This window comes from Rhinolophus ferrumequinum, chromosome 9 (genome assembly GCF_004115265.2).
Source record: "Rhinolophus ferrumequinum isolate MPI-CBG mRhiFer1 chromosome 9, mRhiFer1_v1.p, whole genome shotgun sequence".
In the NCBI taxonomy this organism is placed as follows: domain Eukaryota; kingdom Metazoa; phylum Chordata; class Mammalia; order Chiroptera; family Rhinolophidae; genus Rhinolophus; species Rhinolophus ferrumequinum.
Genome location: NC_046292.1, coordinates 14,649,874 through 14,666,273, shown reverse-complemented (window position 1 = coordinate 14,666,273; position 16,400 = coordinate 14,649,874). Strand labels below are relative to the sequence as shown.

Here is a 16,400-nt window from a genome sequence, read left to right as displayed (position 1 = left end):
AAAGCTTTCTAAAACCGGTGGGCTGGTTTTTGTCAGATAAGTTGGATTTAAATTCTATGGATTTTTTTTTTTTAATAGTTCTGAGAAAAGCTTTTAGACCCATTTAAAAACCGAGTCATTAAAAATATATCTTGCTTAATGCTCAGGCTTTGTTATTTGGTTGTGTTTTGTATTTCTAAAGTAAAATTTTATGTTGTTAATAGATATTTTTCTTCATAGTCCTAATTGTGGAATTTAGGTCCAGTTTCACCTTTTCTTTCATCAGTGGAGATTGGGAAAAATGTTTTATCAATTTTGATTTTTTTTTTTTTGATTCTCCCATGTTCACTTCTTCTGATTGCCAGTAGAATCAACTGTATCTTTAGACTCAGTGCTAGAATTGAACCTAGCCTTGTGCAGTGCCTAGCCAGTGGATGTCACCCTAAACAAATGCTCTTCTGTGTGTGTTTCCTGATCCTCTTCTGCTTTGTAAATCTCTGGAGCTCTGGTAATAAATACGTGTCATCTGTGTCCGTAATGACCCTAAACCACTCTGCTTATGCACAGCTGACACTCAGTAACAACTATGGAAACCAGAGCCAGGGCCTTGGAGTTACCTCATTCAGATTGAATTAAACCAGAGAAAAGGATTCTTTTAAAAAATTGTTTCTTTCATTGCCTGGCCTGGTTAGCAGAAGAATCTTGGTTCTTTGTTAACCTCTTGATGAAGCATTCATGGGAGTGTTGTAGAGAGACATTTGGTTTTTACCTATTATTTTTTTTAAGACTAGTATAATATGTATTGTGTACCCATGTGTACAAGATGTGATTATAAAATATGGTGAATGTTTAAATAAAAAAATGTATTACAGTAAAAGACACAGTGCCATTGATCCCCCTCAAAATACTCCCCCTTGCTTCAAACACACTTATCCCATCGTTCTTGCCACTTTCTGAAACAGTTCTGGAAGCCCTCTTTTGTGAGTGTCTTTAGTTGCGCTGTTGTGGCTGCCTCGATGTCCTGAATCTATTCAAAACGTTTACCTTTTCATTGTCATTCTTTATTTTGGTGAAGAACCAGAAGTCACACGGTGCCAGATCTGGTGAATAAGGCAGATGAGGACACACTGTAATGTTTTTATTTGACAGAAATTGCCATACCAGAAGCTATGTGTGACATGGAGCCTCTCTGTTTTGATCACAAGGTACAGTGCATGCTGCTGCCGAGTGCCATCCAACGGAAAGGCAGGGATCTTCAATACAGAAAGTGGTGCGTCGAGCCGTAGTAACAGTGTGTGACAAGTTTCAACTTGTTCGGTACAGTCAGTCGGGTGTGAGCTACAGTTGAGAGAAGGTGTGTTTTAAAGTGTGCTGTCAAAAAAATTAAAAAGTAAAAGAATAAAGTGTGCTGTCTATCCTCCATCATGACAATGCTCCGTGTCACACATCGCTTCTGGTACGGCAGTTTCTGTCAAATAAAAACATTATAGTGTGTCCTCATCCACCTTATTCACCAGATCTGGCACCATGCAACTTAAGGCTCTTCCACAAAGTGAAAATGATTCAGGACATCAAGGCAGCCATGACAGTGAAACTAAAGACACTACAAAAGAGGACTTCAGAACTGCTTCAGAAAATTGCAAGAAAAGAGACAATGAGATATCCCTCTGCAGCTATCCCATATATGTCTGAAACAGTTTTCCCCTCTCAAACCAGCATACTACAGTCAAGGTATGCATTGTTCTGTATTATCACTTGCAACTGTTAACCATCTAGAGCAGTTATCCTACCTACTTCCTCACCCACCCGCCTTTTTTACCCCTCTTTGACATAAACTAGAGACCAGTTTGATTTCTTATAGATTGTTCTGGATTCAGCTGATTTTCTTCTTATGTTACTGATTTTAACTTCTCTATTCCCCAAATTTTTGTAAATTGTAAGTTGGGTCTAAATGTTTGATTAGATTCAGGTTTAACAGTCTTTGCAAGAATATTTCATAGGCGAAGTCGCATATATTGTGATCATGTCACGAGCCTCAGTGTCTCGTCCAGTTTTTAGATAAACTAAGTTTAATGTGTTGATGAAGGTGCTGTCTCTCATCTTAAAGTTCTCAGCAGTTTATACTTCACATGTGATTCTCAAAAAGAAGAAAATGTGTAATACGAACAATTAGGATTGTGAATTAAATTTAGTAACTTAAAAGTTTTTCAGTGTACCACATGTGTCGTTCTGATTTAAAGGTCAGACTTATTTTGCTTTTAACTGTCCTTTTTATAATCATTTTTTCTCTCATCCTGGAGCTTACATGTAGTCAGAGGTATATCTCATTTACTCTTCTGTTTTCAATTTTATGTGAGCCTGCTACGAACCTGATGAGTTTCTACTCATTTTTGACATTAAATTTCAATTGGTTAAGGGTCCGATAAATGGAATGCGTTTGCTTTCCTGGTGAACTTTATCAGCACGGGTCACACTGGATAATTGCAGGGCTTTTCTTTGTTTTGGATCTTTATTACAGAGCAACGGAGGAACAAAGAGGCAAAAGATATCCCATCAAAATTATATTGCCTATCAAAAGCAAGTTATTCGGCGAAGTATGCGACATAGAAAAGTTCGTGGTGAGAAAGCACTTCTTGTTTCTGCCAATCAAACATTAAAAGAGTTGAAAATTCAGGTGAGGACAACATAACATTTGTTTAAGTGTGCTGTGACCTTAGAGGACCTTCCTGAATTCCTGCTTTCCACCTATATTTATATATGTAACTGTGGGGGGGTTTTTTGGTGTTTTTTTCCCTCCCAATGTTGACCTCTGTCTACTCATAGTATTAAAACCATTGAAAGAGTGCTTTGTTGATTTCAGAATAATGCCTGCAGGGCCCCTGAAGTAAAACAACTCTTTCTTTGAAAAGACTTAAAGTTTTCAGAATAGCCAAGAAGCTTTCTATGAACATGAAAGTGTTTTTTGGATTCTGTTGAGCAAGTTCTGAATCGCTTTCCCCTGAGAAACATTGAGGGTCAGTTTTTTAACACGTCAGCGTTGTCCCAGGATAATTGTTCTCTCACTTTATTGTGCTGTATGTTTTTCTTTGACCACTTACTAGGCATTTGAGCCCATTACCGGGATCCTCTGTGAAATTTAAGGGGGGATAAAAGGCAGCTACTTAATTGTTTATTCACTTGGATGAATCAGAAATTCTTTTTATCACAATATTTTTGGTGTCAGCTAAGTCTGTTTGGTAGAATTTTAAAGTTACCTTCATCTCTATTTATAGAGTAGTGTTTTCCAAATTGTTTTTAAAAGTCCGTTCTGGATCATTCCCTCTCCATGCCCCGAAAAGCGTGCATTGTTTTGTAAACTAATTCAGTAAATGCAGTGTAGACATTAGGACAATGTTTCATGACAGTGTTATTTCTTGGACTCAGTACTAAAGTACTGTAAGTGAGCGGGCCAATGGTATAGCTCAAAAAGCAGGCAGAGAGCGCTGATGCATTCAAGATGTCCATGAAAAAACCCTGGCCCCTAATCTGTTTCAGTCACTGATACATATCCAAAAAGTTGACCGAATTTCCCTCATTGCTACTTTCATGTGGCATAGTTAACTGGTTATGCATTTTTTCTTGTTGCTGATATTTATCATCGTAATTGAGGCAAAAGTACAGGCTTCCTTTAGGGCGTGTGTGTTCCAGATTGTCCTGAGAACAGTATTTCCCTCGGTTGAACCCAGGGCTCTGAAAATAAACGTGTTGGCATAATATCTTTCCTCTGTTATTGTACCTTTTACATCTGAGAAAGCTTGTTTCTCTCACCGGCTTTGTGCCTGTCAGTGGTAAACCTCGAACACTGAAAACCTTTAAATTACAAAAAGAGCCCCTGTGGATAAAGACATTTGAAAAGCCTGTACTGCTTTTATTATGGACTAACACGTTTGAAGAATAAATCAAAAAGTCAGCAGAAATAACCTCTATCTGGGAGCACATTACCTGCACAAATGAGTTGTTGGAAGACAGCAGCTGTTAAATGAAACCCCCCAAACGTGCTCTTCTCTGATGGTTCCTTTGTAGCATCCTTCCTCTCATCTCCCACCCCTACTTCAAGGATGCTGTGATCCAGACAGAGTCAAAAAAAAAAGGGGGCAATGGAATGTGATTTCCCCTCACTGCTCCGTGGTAGCTTTGAAAGCTTCAGCTACATGTGACGTTTTTGCCTGGCAGCCTGGGCAGCATTGGTGTTTGTGGTGGGCATGCGTGTGATCCTCAGTTAGTGGTGGTGGGCGATTTGTTTTAAAAAGCACGTAGTGTTTGTGTTTGATGGAGCCTTTTCTCTAGAGAATACTTCAATTCCAAGGTACTCGGATGACAGTTTTGTGAAACTGTCAGTGTTTGGTTTTAGACATACCCATGTACAGTTGCCTAAAACTCGAAGAAACTTGCTTTGCCTAATAATTAATTCATCCACCTATGATGCCATAAAGTAAATGATGTACACAGTGTATGTGTCTCCTTTCTCAGAGGATGCTCAGTGTTCAATTGTATTATTTCATTTTCCCATACATAGGTTTTGATTGGTGATATTGCCTGCCTTAGAAAGGAGGAAATTTTGGCACAGAGGTTAAATGACTGGCAGCTGAAGCCATTGCTTCTGCATTTCCTTATTTTAGACACAACACACACACACACACAGCATGGAGCCGCCCACCTTTAGGGTTAGGGGTTTTCATTGTTCCTGTTTTGCTCCATAGATCAGGAATGCTGCACCATTTGTTAAACAGACCTGTATAATGTTAATTATACTCAAGCATTCTCTTAGCACTTCATGATTTATAAACTATTGTACCAAAGGCCTCCGTGTCTTTGATGGCCTGTTCCCTCATCCTGAAATAGTTCTTCTTCACTAGTAAACACTTGGTCATTTCCCCCACCCTTCTTCTTCCTCCCAACACCCCCCCACCCCCTGGTTCAAGCTGTTGTTTCTCAGTCTAGTTGTGTAGGACACAGCTCCCTGGCCCATGCTGGTGTTAAGAGCCTTATGCTCCCCCGGCTGAGGCAGTCGGTCAGCGGTCGTCAGTCGGCCGCTCATGGCAGCTCTCGCCGGCTGTGGGCCGTTCATGCTGGCCACCGGCTGCTCACGGCAGCCCAGCTCCAGGGAGAGCTGTTGTTCACAATCTTAGCTGTAGGGGGCGCAGCTCACTGGCCCATGTGGGAATCGAACCAGCGACCTAGGCATTAGGAGCCCTGCGCTCCAACCACCTAAGCCACCGGGCTGGCTCCACGTGGTCATTTTTAATAGCACCTGCCGTACAAACCCTGTCTCGGCCTCCAGTTGTGCAGCTGACTGCTCTTTCTTCGGTGCTGTCCTAGGTCCTACATGTACCCTCTGCTGCCATTTTCACATTGTTTTGCTTTCACTTCTCTGAGCCCCTCCAGGGTGGGATCAGTTACTTTTATATTTCTTGTACCTAGCACAGTATTCGACACATGGTAGTTTCTTAATGAATGTTTCATTAGTTGTTGAATGGATTTAAATGTCCTTATCTGTGTGCTCAAAATAAAGTATGAGCATCAGGCCGCACTGGTGGTACTCGTGTGTACAGGTATTTGCTGTTTGTCCAGTCTCATAGGTGGTGCAAACACACTTCGCTTTCAGCGGTGTGAACAAACATTCCCGCAGTCAAGCAGCTGTGCCATTGCCCACGTTAAGTCAGTATCAGACACCTCTCCTGTACCTGCTTTCTTCTTCACTGGGTCCCGTTGAAGAACCTGGGGCTGGCTGCCTCTGCCTGGGGCCTGTGTACAGGGCTGGCTTTGGTGGAACTGTCCTGTCAGCACTTACTCACCAGAAATAGGCAGCTCGTTGATGACATCAGTGCACCGTAGCCACAAATCCCTATTTAATCAGTCCCTGCTTGCTTCTCGGGCTGATGACCTTTTGAGAGGTCCAGTTAAGATTCTTATTTATCTGTATGCTGTTATTAAAACCACTTTTCTGGTCCTGGCCCTCCCAGCTCTTGGGATGGTTCAGGGCTGCTTTGCTGGGCTTGCTTTTGTCTTTCCAGATTCAAGTAGAGGAGTAAAGTGGTTTTCCTGTAACATCATGGACCTAGGTATAATAAGACACATGCCATAGAATACTTTCAATGAGTATGTAACTCAGTGATGAATAAGTAGGTAAATATAATAAATACTCTTAAACCTCTCGTCCAAGTTAAGAGTTACTATAGAACACATCACTGAAGATATCTGTGTGTGCCTCTCTGAGCCTGGTTCCTCCCCCCCGCCCCCCACGCCCCAGTGGTAATTTCTACCAGGAAATAATAAAAATAAACATTTTTATGCATTTCAGAAAATGTTTTAAGTATTATGTCTAACAGTCTTTCTGAATGTGTTTAATCTTTAATAATTGGCTAGAACTGGGGTGGGGTACATGGCCTCTACCTTTAAGAAATTCATACTTTGGTTCCTAGAGGCAGGAATCAGTCCAAGAATATAGGATTTCCAAGGGCTGAATTATGTAGTCTAGGCTGCTTGCCGAAGGAATCAAAACCGAAAGAAGAAGAGTACAGATCACCTGCTGGTTACTTTAAAGGTGGTTTTATGGAACAACTTGGACTTGATTTGATTATTAAAAGGCTGTGGGACTTGGGCATGATGGGAATGACCCTGATGGTGAAGGCTGATAACCAGAGGAGCTGCGGGTCCAGCCCCACCTGCTGCTCCTTTGATTTCCCCACACCCCGCCCTTGGAGAGATGATAAGGTGCAGAACAAAAGGGTCCATGGGTACAGTTTTTCCCTAAATCTCTACCAGACCTCCTTGGCGTGTTCCAGATATTTTGGGATTGGAGCCTCGGTAGGAATGGAGCAAGGGGGCTGACTGCAATCGGTAGTATCTTTTGTACGCTGACTTATTTTTTAAAGAATGTGTGTGTTATTTATTCAAGTAGGGTATACATCGCAGTGTTTTGCTTCATTCAGACTGTTTTTCTTTTTATTGGCACAGATCATGCATGCATTTTCAGTTGCTCCTTTTGACCAGAATCTGTCAATTGATGGAAAGATCTTAAGTGATGACTGTGCCACCCTCGGCACCCTTGGTGTCATTCCTGAATCTGTCATTTTGTTAAAGGTAGGTCACGGTTCCTTACCTGAGGAGTTCTGGAAGGTTTTGATGGTACACACCCATGTGCAAACCACATGCAGTGGTGGTGATGATTGCCTCGGGTCCTCAGCAGGGTGTGTAAGCGACTGCCATGAGTTTTTAGTGGCCTCTGGTTTCTCCAGCTCTGGCTAAACCACAGAGACTTACAGGAGGTCATGACATCATTGGGTCTTGTGGGATTTTCATAATTTTTATTAAAAACAATAGATCTAGATATAGCCTCCTCCCTAATTTTTGGGTCAGCAGAATTACTTAACCGTATTTCTATTAAAGCATCCCCTCATTTCCTCTTGGCTAGAACGTACATACCAGCCAGTCAAGCTAGGAAACAGACACGAGGCTTGGCCACAACCATCCAAACACTTTTGGTTGGCTTTATGGGATTCTTGTCCGGGATATGGAAACTGGCTTTGGGTAGACTAGATTTAGGAGCGGTGGAAGGTGTTTTAGAAAGTAGGGATGTTGTCAAAGAAAATGAATTATTGAACCAGCCTCATTCGCCCAATCCTACGCGCCCTGAGGGCCTAATTTCATCACTTCCCTTTGCTGCTTTCTTTTCTTTGTGGCCAGAAGCATCCCCCCTGTGCCACACACCACTGCATCACGTAGCAGAATATTTGTTGGGTTTTTCAACTGTGAAATAAAACGCTTTTCATACCCTACAGCGTCAATTCTGGTGAGATAAAATTTGGCCCTGGGAATGGTGAAGACTGTATCTCCACCACACAGATACCCCTCACCTTACCACCTACCCCCTCCCTCTGTTTACTTTTTGCTTTTCTTGGAACTGTAAGTTCTGTGGAATTATTTTGAAAACCTACTGGGTTGCCGAATCCTAAGGGCCTTGTCTAAAATCCTAGAAACAGCCTGTGTTATGAAAGGGTTTGTACTTCAGATGGGCAACTAGATAGACTCTAGACGAGTCATTTGCCTCTTTGCCCTTGCAACTATTCTCACCATAAGCTTGGACTCAGTGCTGGTTTCTGCCCTAAAAAGGATGTGGGTATTTTGTTCCTGGTGGTGAGGAGAGACAAAAATGTATTTTTAACCTAGTTGGTATTTTTAGACTGGTCTGACTTCCTATTTCTACCTAACTCACATTGTCACCACTAGCATTTTAACTCACATCAATTAAATCAGAGTTTAGTCACCTCAGGATATCTATACATTTCTACATCTAGAGGGATTTTTAGGAGCAGTAAAGCAATGTCACAGATGCTGTGCAGTTTTTTTGGGTGGCAAGTATAGACCCATCGCTGGTAGAATATCCTTTGTTAATCCCGGACGTCGCTGGCTGTGGTTTGAACCCGGTTCTCTACTGGTCAGTGTTTGGACTTGTGTCTTGTAGCAAATACAGTATTCGACTCATGGCCGGACTCCAGTGTGGGGAGGATCCAGCCTGCTGCTCCCCCTGGCTCCCTCTCCCTTGTGGTTTTGAATTGTCTTCATTTGTTTTCTAGGCTGATGAACCAATTGCAGATTATGCTGCAATGGATGATGTCATGCAAGGTAAAGACAAATTTATTTTAGGAATTTATTGATTAACTTGTTAGAAAGAGGTGGAATTATAGATATTGCAGCATTCGTCTACAATACTTTTAAGCTTAACAGTTTCGACCTTACTTGTCTTACAAGATCATAGACAGAGAAAGGTGTCTACAAAAATTTGGAAAATGGAAAGCAGAGAGAAGAGTAATAATTATTTAGCTGATCTGAAGAAGCAGAAATAAATGTACGCCTGCAGGTGAAAGAGGTCAACCACAAGCAGAGCTAATGCAAATTGCAGAGCCTCAGACAGACACACATGAATTGGAGGCCCCAGGTACCTCTGAAAGTGGGAGTGAGGTATGAGCTTAAAAATAGGAAATTTGGTTAGAAAACTGTATACGAAGCACTTAGACACTTAGTACTCCCCAGAAGCTCACGGCCTCTCCCTTCACATCCATGTCACACTGCCTCTCCCCCACCTGTACCTTAAATGGACAACTAGAGTATGTATTTCAGCTTTTGAAGAAATTAAACTAGAAAGGCAAGACTGAGGCTTATTACATACCAAATGGGGAGACCACCCCCTAGCTCTTTGTTCAAATCCCGCAGCCCATCTCTCTTAACTCCACACAGGAGGGATTCAAGAAAATATCCTACAGACATAAAAAAGAGAGTGGTTCATCTCCCACGTACCCTTAGTGAAGCCCACCAGTGCCCAATGAGCAGAGTTTTCAGGCATCTTTTGAACGAATCACACTGAACTAGGCAGAAATGGGCAGCCAACGATCATAAGACGGCTAAGGAATGAGAGCGTGTAACTGAAAGATGTCAGTCAACAGACTGAGGAAAAGGAGCTGGAGGAAATGGATGATGCAGGAAGCATAAGAAGCTTACAAATTACCTGTAAATAATACAGAGAGAAAGAGTAAACAACAGCTAGGGCCTATATAAAAAGAACATTTGGAGAACAGAAAAGAATTCATGAAAATAAATGATTGCACCAGGGGCCCCATACGGAAGTGAAACTCTAGGGATGAGAGGATCCTCAAAGCATCTAGAGATGGAAGGAAAACCAAACACTGTCATAGGGTGAAGAGTCGGAAGGACAAACTCATGGAGCAGCACCCAGAGATTCTGAGGAAAAGTGAATCCCAGTCTAGAATTCTGGAACTAGACAGACTAGATTCCACCCTCACACTTGATGGCTCTTGGAACACACGTAAGGCCTCAAAAAATTTCTCTCTCATGCACCGTTTGCCAACAAAACTGTGGGAGGGTGTGCTCTTAAACGAGAGTAAATCAAGAAAGAAGTCAACAGTAGAACCAGAAAACAGGGATCTGACTTAGAAAAAGGTGCCCTAGAAGATGGTGAAGGGAAATTCCAGAATAGAACAGAGGGCCTGCAGCAGGCATTCAGCACACTGGGTCCAGGATGGAGCAGTAGGATGCAGGCTTTGGCAAAGGATGTCCACAGGGCAAAGTGGAAGGGATACAGGTCTTTAAGAATCACTGTGTCGGGAGGATGGGTTAGGGGGCAGCTGATATGTAAGAAGTGCTAGAAGAACTAAATTTTTATCTTTCATTGAGGCATTTATTAGATATTACCTGCAAATATGAAACATTAACATAAGCATGTTATTTGGAAGTAAAGAGGTCAAATAGAAGAAATGGCTAAACAAGTCAAAAGTGGTTCCTTCTGTAGTATGGGAATGGGAAAAGAAGGGGGAGAAATACAGCTCCAGAGGGCGTCAGTCACATGATTTTTTCTAGGCCTACCCTGGAGTTGTGCAAAATGTTGGCTTCAGTTATTACAACCCTCATTTACCAGTATTTGACTTTTTGATGCATATGTATTACTTGGATAAAAATAAAAACAGAAAGAATGTCATCTGATTATTATCCATAACTTTAAAAATAATCATTATGGGTGAGTAAGGTAATTAAAAGTTATTTTAAACTTTTCATCTTTAGGCATCGAAGTGATCTTATTACTCTCTGTCACGACAGTCTTTTCAATTTGGAATTCTTTTTTTTTTTTTTCCAGTGTGTATGCCAGAAGAAGGGTTTAAAGGTGAGTTACATTTGTCATGTTCTGTTCATGAATGTCAGTCATACTATAATTTTCTATTAAAGTGAAGGCTATAATTTGATTTTAAAATTTAATTCAATCTGAGTCTCACGACTGAAATTAATTTTAGTTAAATGCATTTTTTATTCAAGCTTCTTCATTATCTTTTTCAGCACTCAGGCCTCAGATGGGGCCTGCGTGTTAGAAGCATCTACTGCCAGATGTACATTCTGCTTTCTCTTTCTCATTTCGGGGGGAGGTTGGGGAATTAGCTAGTGGCATTTTGAGATATATATTTAACCTTTTTCCAGTTCATCCTGTCAGTCCCATCTTAGAACAAAACAGTTTGTGTGCAACTGATAAGAATTAGAGGAGAAGAATTTGCTGAATTATATGAGGTTCAGTGAAAAGATTTCATTGATCCATCTAGAATTAAGGCATTTCTTGGATTATTACTTTAGATGGAGACCTGGCGGTGCCTTGTACCAATCTTGGCCGCTGTAGTTGTGTACACCAATAATGCTCATTAATCCATCAAATATGGACCTTTGACATTTACAGATGTAACTGTTGCCATTTTGATCTTTTGCGGCCTACTCCAGAGGGGCCATGGCAGGTTGTGATTTTGCCCAGGAAGGAGTTTGGATCAAATATCAGGGGTTCGGTTCTTTGCTAAAGCAAATGAGCAAGCAAAGCTACTGGCCCAAATAAAGCCTTCCTCTCAATGCGGCTTTGTTGTCTACACGTTACCACTACAAAGAAACTCCTGATGTGGCTAAAACCAAACAAAACAGAGCAAAAAATTTCTTTGTAAAAAAAATGGCTATCCAATGAAAGCAGCAATAAAATCTGATGAACTCGTGTGAAGACAACACATAGGAAACACATGGCTTTCAACAGAAATGTGATTTAGCTGAAAGCCTCAAGTTGGCTGAAATTTCCTCTTACCCTTCAGCGTCAGAGGGCCACTGTGCCCATTTATTAAGTGGGATGTTCCCTGTTGAGGGTGAGTTCTTGACACATGGAATGCATGAACTCTTAGTTGTTGGTTCACAACTGTACCTCCACGTGTGTTTCTTTTCTCAGGTACTGGTCTACTTGGACATTAATCTTTTGAACACTTGCTGACTACTCAGAAATGACCAGAAGGGAAGAGGAGTTTGACATGTTAGGGCATTAAAGAAACGCTGGATCTAAGAATTAAATCATTACATGACTCTTCCAGAAGGCAGAAAACCATTCAAAAGTGACTGTCCCAAATGCCTTATGTCAAATAAAGCAGATTGCACTGAAGGACATCAGACTTGAAGGAAATGTTTCAAATTTTATATTTAAGGGGGGGTGGTGGGAGGAAAAGGGCAAATAAAGATTGAACAAGTTTAGTAACAGGAAATCATGTTTACATATGAGATTTATAGTCACGGGAGGGAAGAATTGTGTTATATTTCCTTGCTCGAGTTTCATACCAGATGCATCGGTCCATAAGGGATTTGTATCACAGTAGATGGGACAACATTCTGCTCTGAACTAAAAGTAATTCTTTAGAGACATAACCTGCTTACCAGTACCTGTCTTTGATTGATATTTTACTTTCAATAAAGCATGAAAGTGAAGAACTTGCCATAATTGTGGAAAAGTGTCTTCAGAATAGACTCCTCTCCGTGTCGGCCGCAGCACACCTGCCTTGCTGCGTGGCAGTTTGGCTCTTGGTGTTGGGTAAAGGAGGGGGCGCGCGCCTGCGTGTCTCCTGCCGCGAGCAAGGGACCCTGTCTCATGTGGGGCTTCAAAGGCTTTTGCCTTCAAGCATTTCAGGAAGGATGGTGAATGTTTATTACACGGGATAGCATCTTCCTCCAGTTTTCCTATTATTCGGAAGTGGGAAATCAAACACATCTTGCCCTTTCGAAAAATCCGACCACCTCACCAGAAGAGTAAAGTGGACTGAAGTACATGTGGACAACCCAAGGCTTTTATAAAATGTTTTCCCGTCTTCCAAGTCTTGCATCTCACTTCTCTTTTTGAAACGCATTCTTCCGAAATGGCCAGAAAGGATCTTTTACATCACTTTGTTTAAAAAAGAAAAACAAACACGTGTATGGACGGGGTGTGCCATTTTATCCACTTCAGGATTATTATTGTTATTAGCAACGTACAACTGAAGCAATATTCTTACGAATATTGAAGGACTTTGAAATGGAATTTAAGGCTGGAGTTTTGTTGTCTTGTTTTCTCTGAGAATGTATGTACGTCTTTGGGGCAGAGATGCTGACTCAGGCCTCTCTTGCTAACATTTCTTTTTAGCTTTGGGTTTGTGCAAGGCACCCCCACCCCCCACCTCCCACCCCCACCCCTTTTCTGAAAATTTAAGCTCACATAACGGACGGCGAGGCAGGTTTCAATCAGAGGACCAGTAACCTTGCCAGCATCCCTTTTGAAAAGCCCTTTTTATCAGAATAATTACGGTTGTTTGGTAAAATTATAACTTCTTGCTTGTGTTTCCCCTCTGTGTTTGCAATGTCTTTGGTCTGTGCACCCTGAGGATACAGGGGTTGTTTAAATAGCCTGTGTGGGAGAGAGAGCTGCACACAGGCCCCTCGGAAACCATCCTAGGAACCAGCTGTTCCCACCTTGAGGTCGGCACAGGGAAAAGGACTCAAAGTCGAGATCACAGAGAGCTAATCCTGATTTTTGGATCTCAGTCTTTTATTTGGCTCCAAGCTGGAGCATAAAAGTAATAACATGCCAAGCAACTTATTCTTTCCCAGGGTAAAGCCCTGTGTGTAAATGGATGCAGCAGCTCCCTTTTCCCGACGGAGTAGCTGTTTGCCCAAAGGAGGTTCTTCTGGGGGTTGTCATCAACATGTCAGTAGTCCCCAGAAATCTGACCTATTTCTCCCAATTTGCTGTTCATAACAGTTTTAAAATTTGTTACTTGAGTCTTTTTTTTCTTATGCAACGGCACAAAATAACAGCCTTTTGTAAGTCTTCCAGGCCGATAACCCAGTCTCAGTACTGGCTCCTTTATTAACACTGCCCAGGGGTGGGAGTGGGATGGGCTTAGAGCAAGCAGGTGATTCTCCACGAGTCTGTCCTCAAAGCCCCAGCAGTTGTCTTCCTCCTGCCCTTGCAACTTGTCCTACCAGCGCTACTCAGAATGATAGCTGTGGCGCCATAGCACCAGCAGCAGTGCGAAGCTTTGTCAGACGCAGGAGCCCGGGCCCTGCACCCAGTGAATTGAAATGTGTACCCACAGGCTGCTCTTCGAAGTGGAGGAGCCTTGGGCTGCAACCTCTTCCCACCTACCGTACTTAGTGGCCTTGCATTGCCACCCTCGCCACTTTGTACAGGTATTATAAGGTATAACCTAAACCCGATTCTTGCTTTGTCTGTATTTACAAAGAGATGGAGACCGATAGGCTGTGACCACATTTACGTGCAGAGACTCTTTCCATCGGGTTTTTTATGTCATGCATGTGTACTCTTTTATATTAGATCGGTCTTCTGTAGAAGGTATTACAAAGCTTGACATTTCCCCCCTGATATTTTTGACCATTCCTTAATCCCAAACTAATGTGTACAACATATGCTGGTACAGATTGTTGCCACTGCCTGAAATATAGGTTTTCATTTGGACATCTTCGTTCCCTGGGGGAATAAGTATCTTTCTGTGTATTAATGGATGTTGTTTAGAATTACTGTTATCTTTCTGCCAAATTAAAAAGAAATGAGTATCCCTTTATTTGTATGGAATCATGATCCAGAGTGGATTTTTTTGTTACTTCAAATGTCCAGTTGGTTAGCCTGTGTGGTCATGGACTTGATCAGACCCTGGTTAATATTTGAAGCTAATGCTGGGATTGAATAACCTGTTTTAAATGCCCAAGGGATGATTTATTGCTGTCTAAACAAACTGCTGGAGTGAAATGAGCATTAAAGCCTGTCTTTCCTGTTACAGAATCATGGAGGAGTATCACATCCTTTCTCTTTGGCATTTTAATGTTCAGCTTGTTCGGTGTTGCAGGGGACTGGGAACAGAGTTCAGTCTGATGAAAAGCCAGTGTTTTCATTTTAAGAAGATTCTCACCCCTTTTCCATTGCCCTGCGTACCTCTTACGCCCCCACCACCCCAAGGTGCAGTTGTGACCAGATGCATTTCTGATTGTGAAGGCTGGGAGTTCACCAGCCCCAAACCCTAGACGTTGTATGGGCACCAATATTAGGTGGGGATTTGATTGTCAACATTGGAATCCTGTATTCATTAAAATACAAATTAGAAACGTTTGTAAAATGGTACCACTTTGACAGGTATTTCACTGAGCGAACACCTTTGTACCAAATCCTGTGTGCCAGGGAAAGAGTCCAGTAGGTAGATAGGACCTTATATACATCCCAAACCTTTGTGGGTTTTTCAAGTCTGGCTGTTGAGTTAATTAGGCTAAGTGTGTTGGCAAGTGTTGAAAGGGCAAGTTTGACAAGTTGGCTCACCTGTGTTCCAGATAATTTCCTTGTAACTATGACAAATTGCTTTGTCTTCGTTTCCTTGTCTTGTAGAACAAGGCAGTATTTTGCTGCCTTGTTTACCGTCCCACACTGAGGCAGTAATATTGTTGGGGTAAAATGCTTTGTGTTACTCTTTGTAATTAGAAAGATCCTAGCCTTTGTGAGGGAAGGCTGTGGAATTTTCTTTGCAAGTCTTCAAAAAGAGGCCTTGGAACCACAAAGCCAAGCTTCCCGGAACCCCTTCTCTGAGAACTTAGAACAGACTTTATGCTGGAAACCCTTGGAGCTAAAATGATGACTGGAAAGGTGTTCGATCAGCCTGTGACATAGATCTTTCCTCCTGGCCCATAAGGCAAATGAAGCTGGAGGCCCATCATGAAGCCGCCTTGATTCTGCGTTTATTTGCAGGATCCTGCTGGAAGGCATTGGAAACATGTTTAGAATGCATGTTGAAGATTTAGGTCTTGGTGATGGGCACGTCCTGCCCCAAAGGGGCAGCTTCCCAGGTTTTCACTGTCATTGCCAAGAACATCAGACACAGGTGCCGGGAGCCGCAGAGGGAGGGCTATGCAGGCACCTGGCAGCACGAAGTATGCAGAAGATTGGCCAGGGCTTCCAGGCTACTTGCATCCGAGAATCGTGCTTTTTGTTCTCTATTTACCCCTTGAGACTTAGTGCACAATATCGTTCCGTTCAAGAGGAGAGGACACAGAACAGGTATTTCTTGTGCATCTTTTCGAACAGGTAAACCACAGGATCAGTTTTTGTTGTTTTGTTTGTTTTTTAGCTTTTATTTATTTTAAGTGTTTTTCCAGGACCCATCAGCTCCAAATCAAGTAGTTGTTTCAATCTAGTTGTGGAGGACGCAGCTCACAGTGGCCCATGTGGGGATCGAACCGGCAGCCTTGTTAAGAGCACCGCGCTCTAACCCACTGAGCTAACTGGCCGCCCCCACAGGACCAGTTTTATCACATTGACTTGGCATACTGCTAACCATAACACATTCACCACTTTAAAAAAAAAAGGCATGTTTCAGGCAAGTTGGTGCTATTTCTTCATATGGTAAGATTTAAGTATCATTTCTGAGCCTCAGTAGATTTTGGGAAGAAGGAGGTTGCAGAATTAATTCATCTCGTGACTTGCCAAGGAGTTGTATGTATGACCTCTTCTAGGTGGCTTTGGTCTGCTGTTAGAATCGGGACCTACACCA

The 16,400-nt window shown here is 42.1% G+C and overlaps 1 protein-coding gene across 2 annotated transcripts in view; it reads left to right on the top strand.

Moving 5' to 3' along the window:
• USP48 (ubiquitin specific peptidase 48) overlaps positions 1-12,774 on the top strand; it is a 69,848-nt gene extending 57,074 nt beyond the window's left edge. For both annotated transcript variants that reach the window (XM_033114110.1, XM_033114109.1), the window contains exons 23-27: positions 2,498-2,653; positions 6,976-7,101; positions 8,595-8,643; positions 10,667-10,693; positions 11,777-12,774. In XM_033114110.1, coding sequence (XP_032970001.1) covers positions 2,498-2,653; positions 6,976-7,101; positions 8,595-8,643; positions 10,667-10,693; positions 11,777-11,799 — 381 coding nt within the window. In that variant the 3' untranslated portion in view covers positions 11,800-12,774. The remainder of the gene's footprint in view (positions 1-2,497; positions 2,654-6,975; positions 7,102-8,594; positions 8,644-10,666; positions 10,694-11,776) is intronic.
• The last annotated feature ends 3,626 nt before the right edge of the window (positions 12,775-16,400 follow it).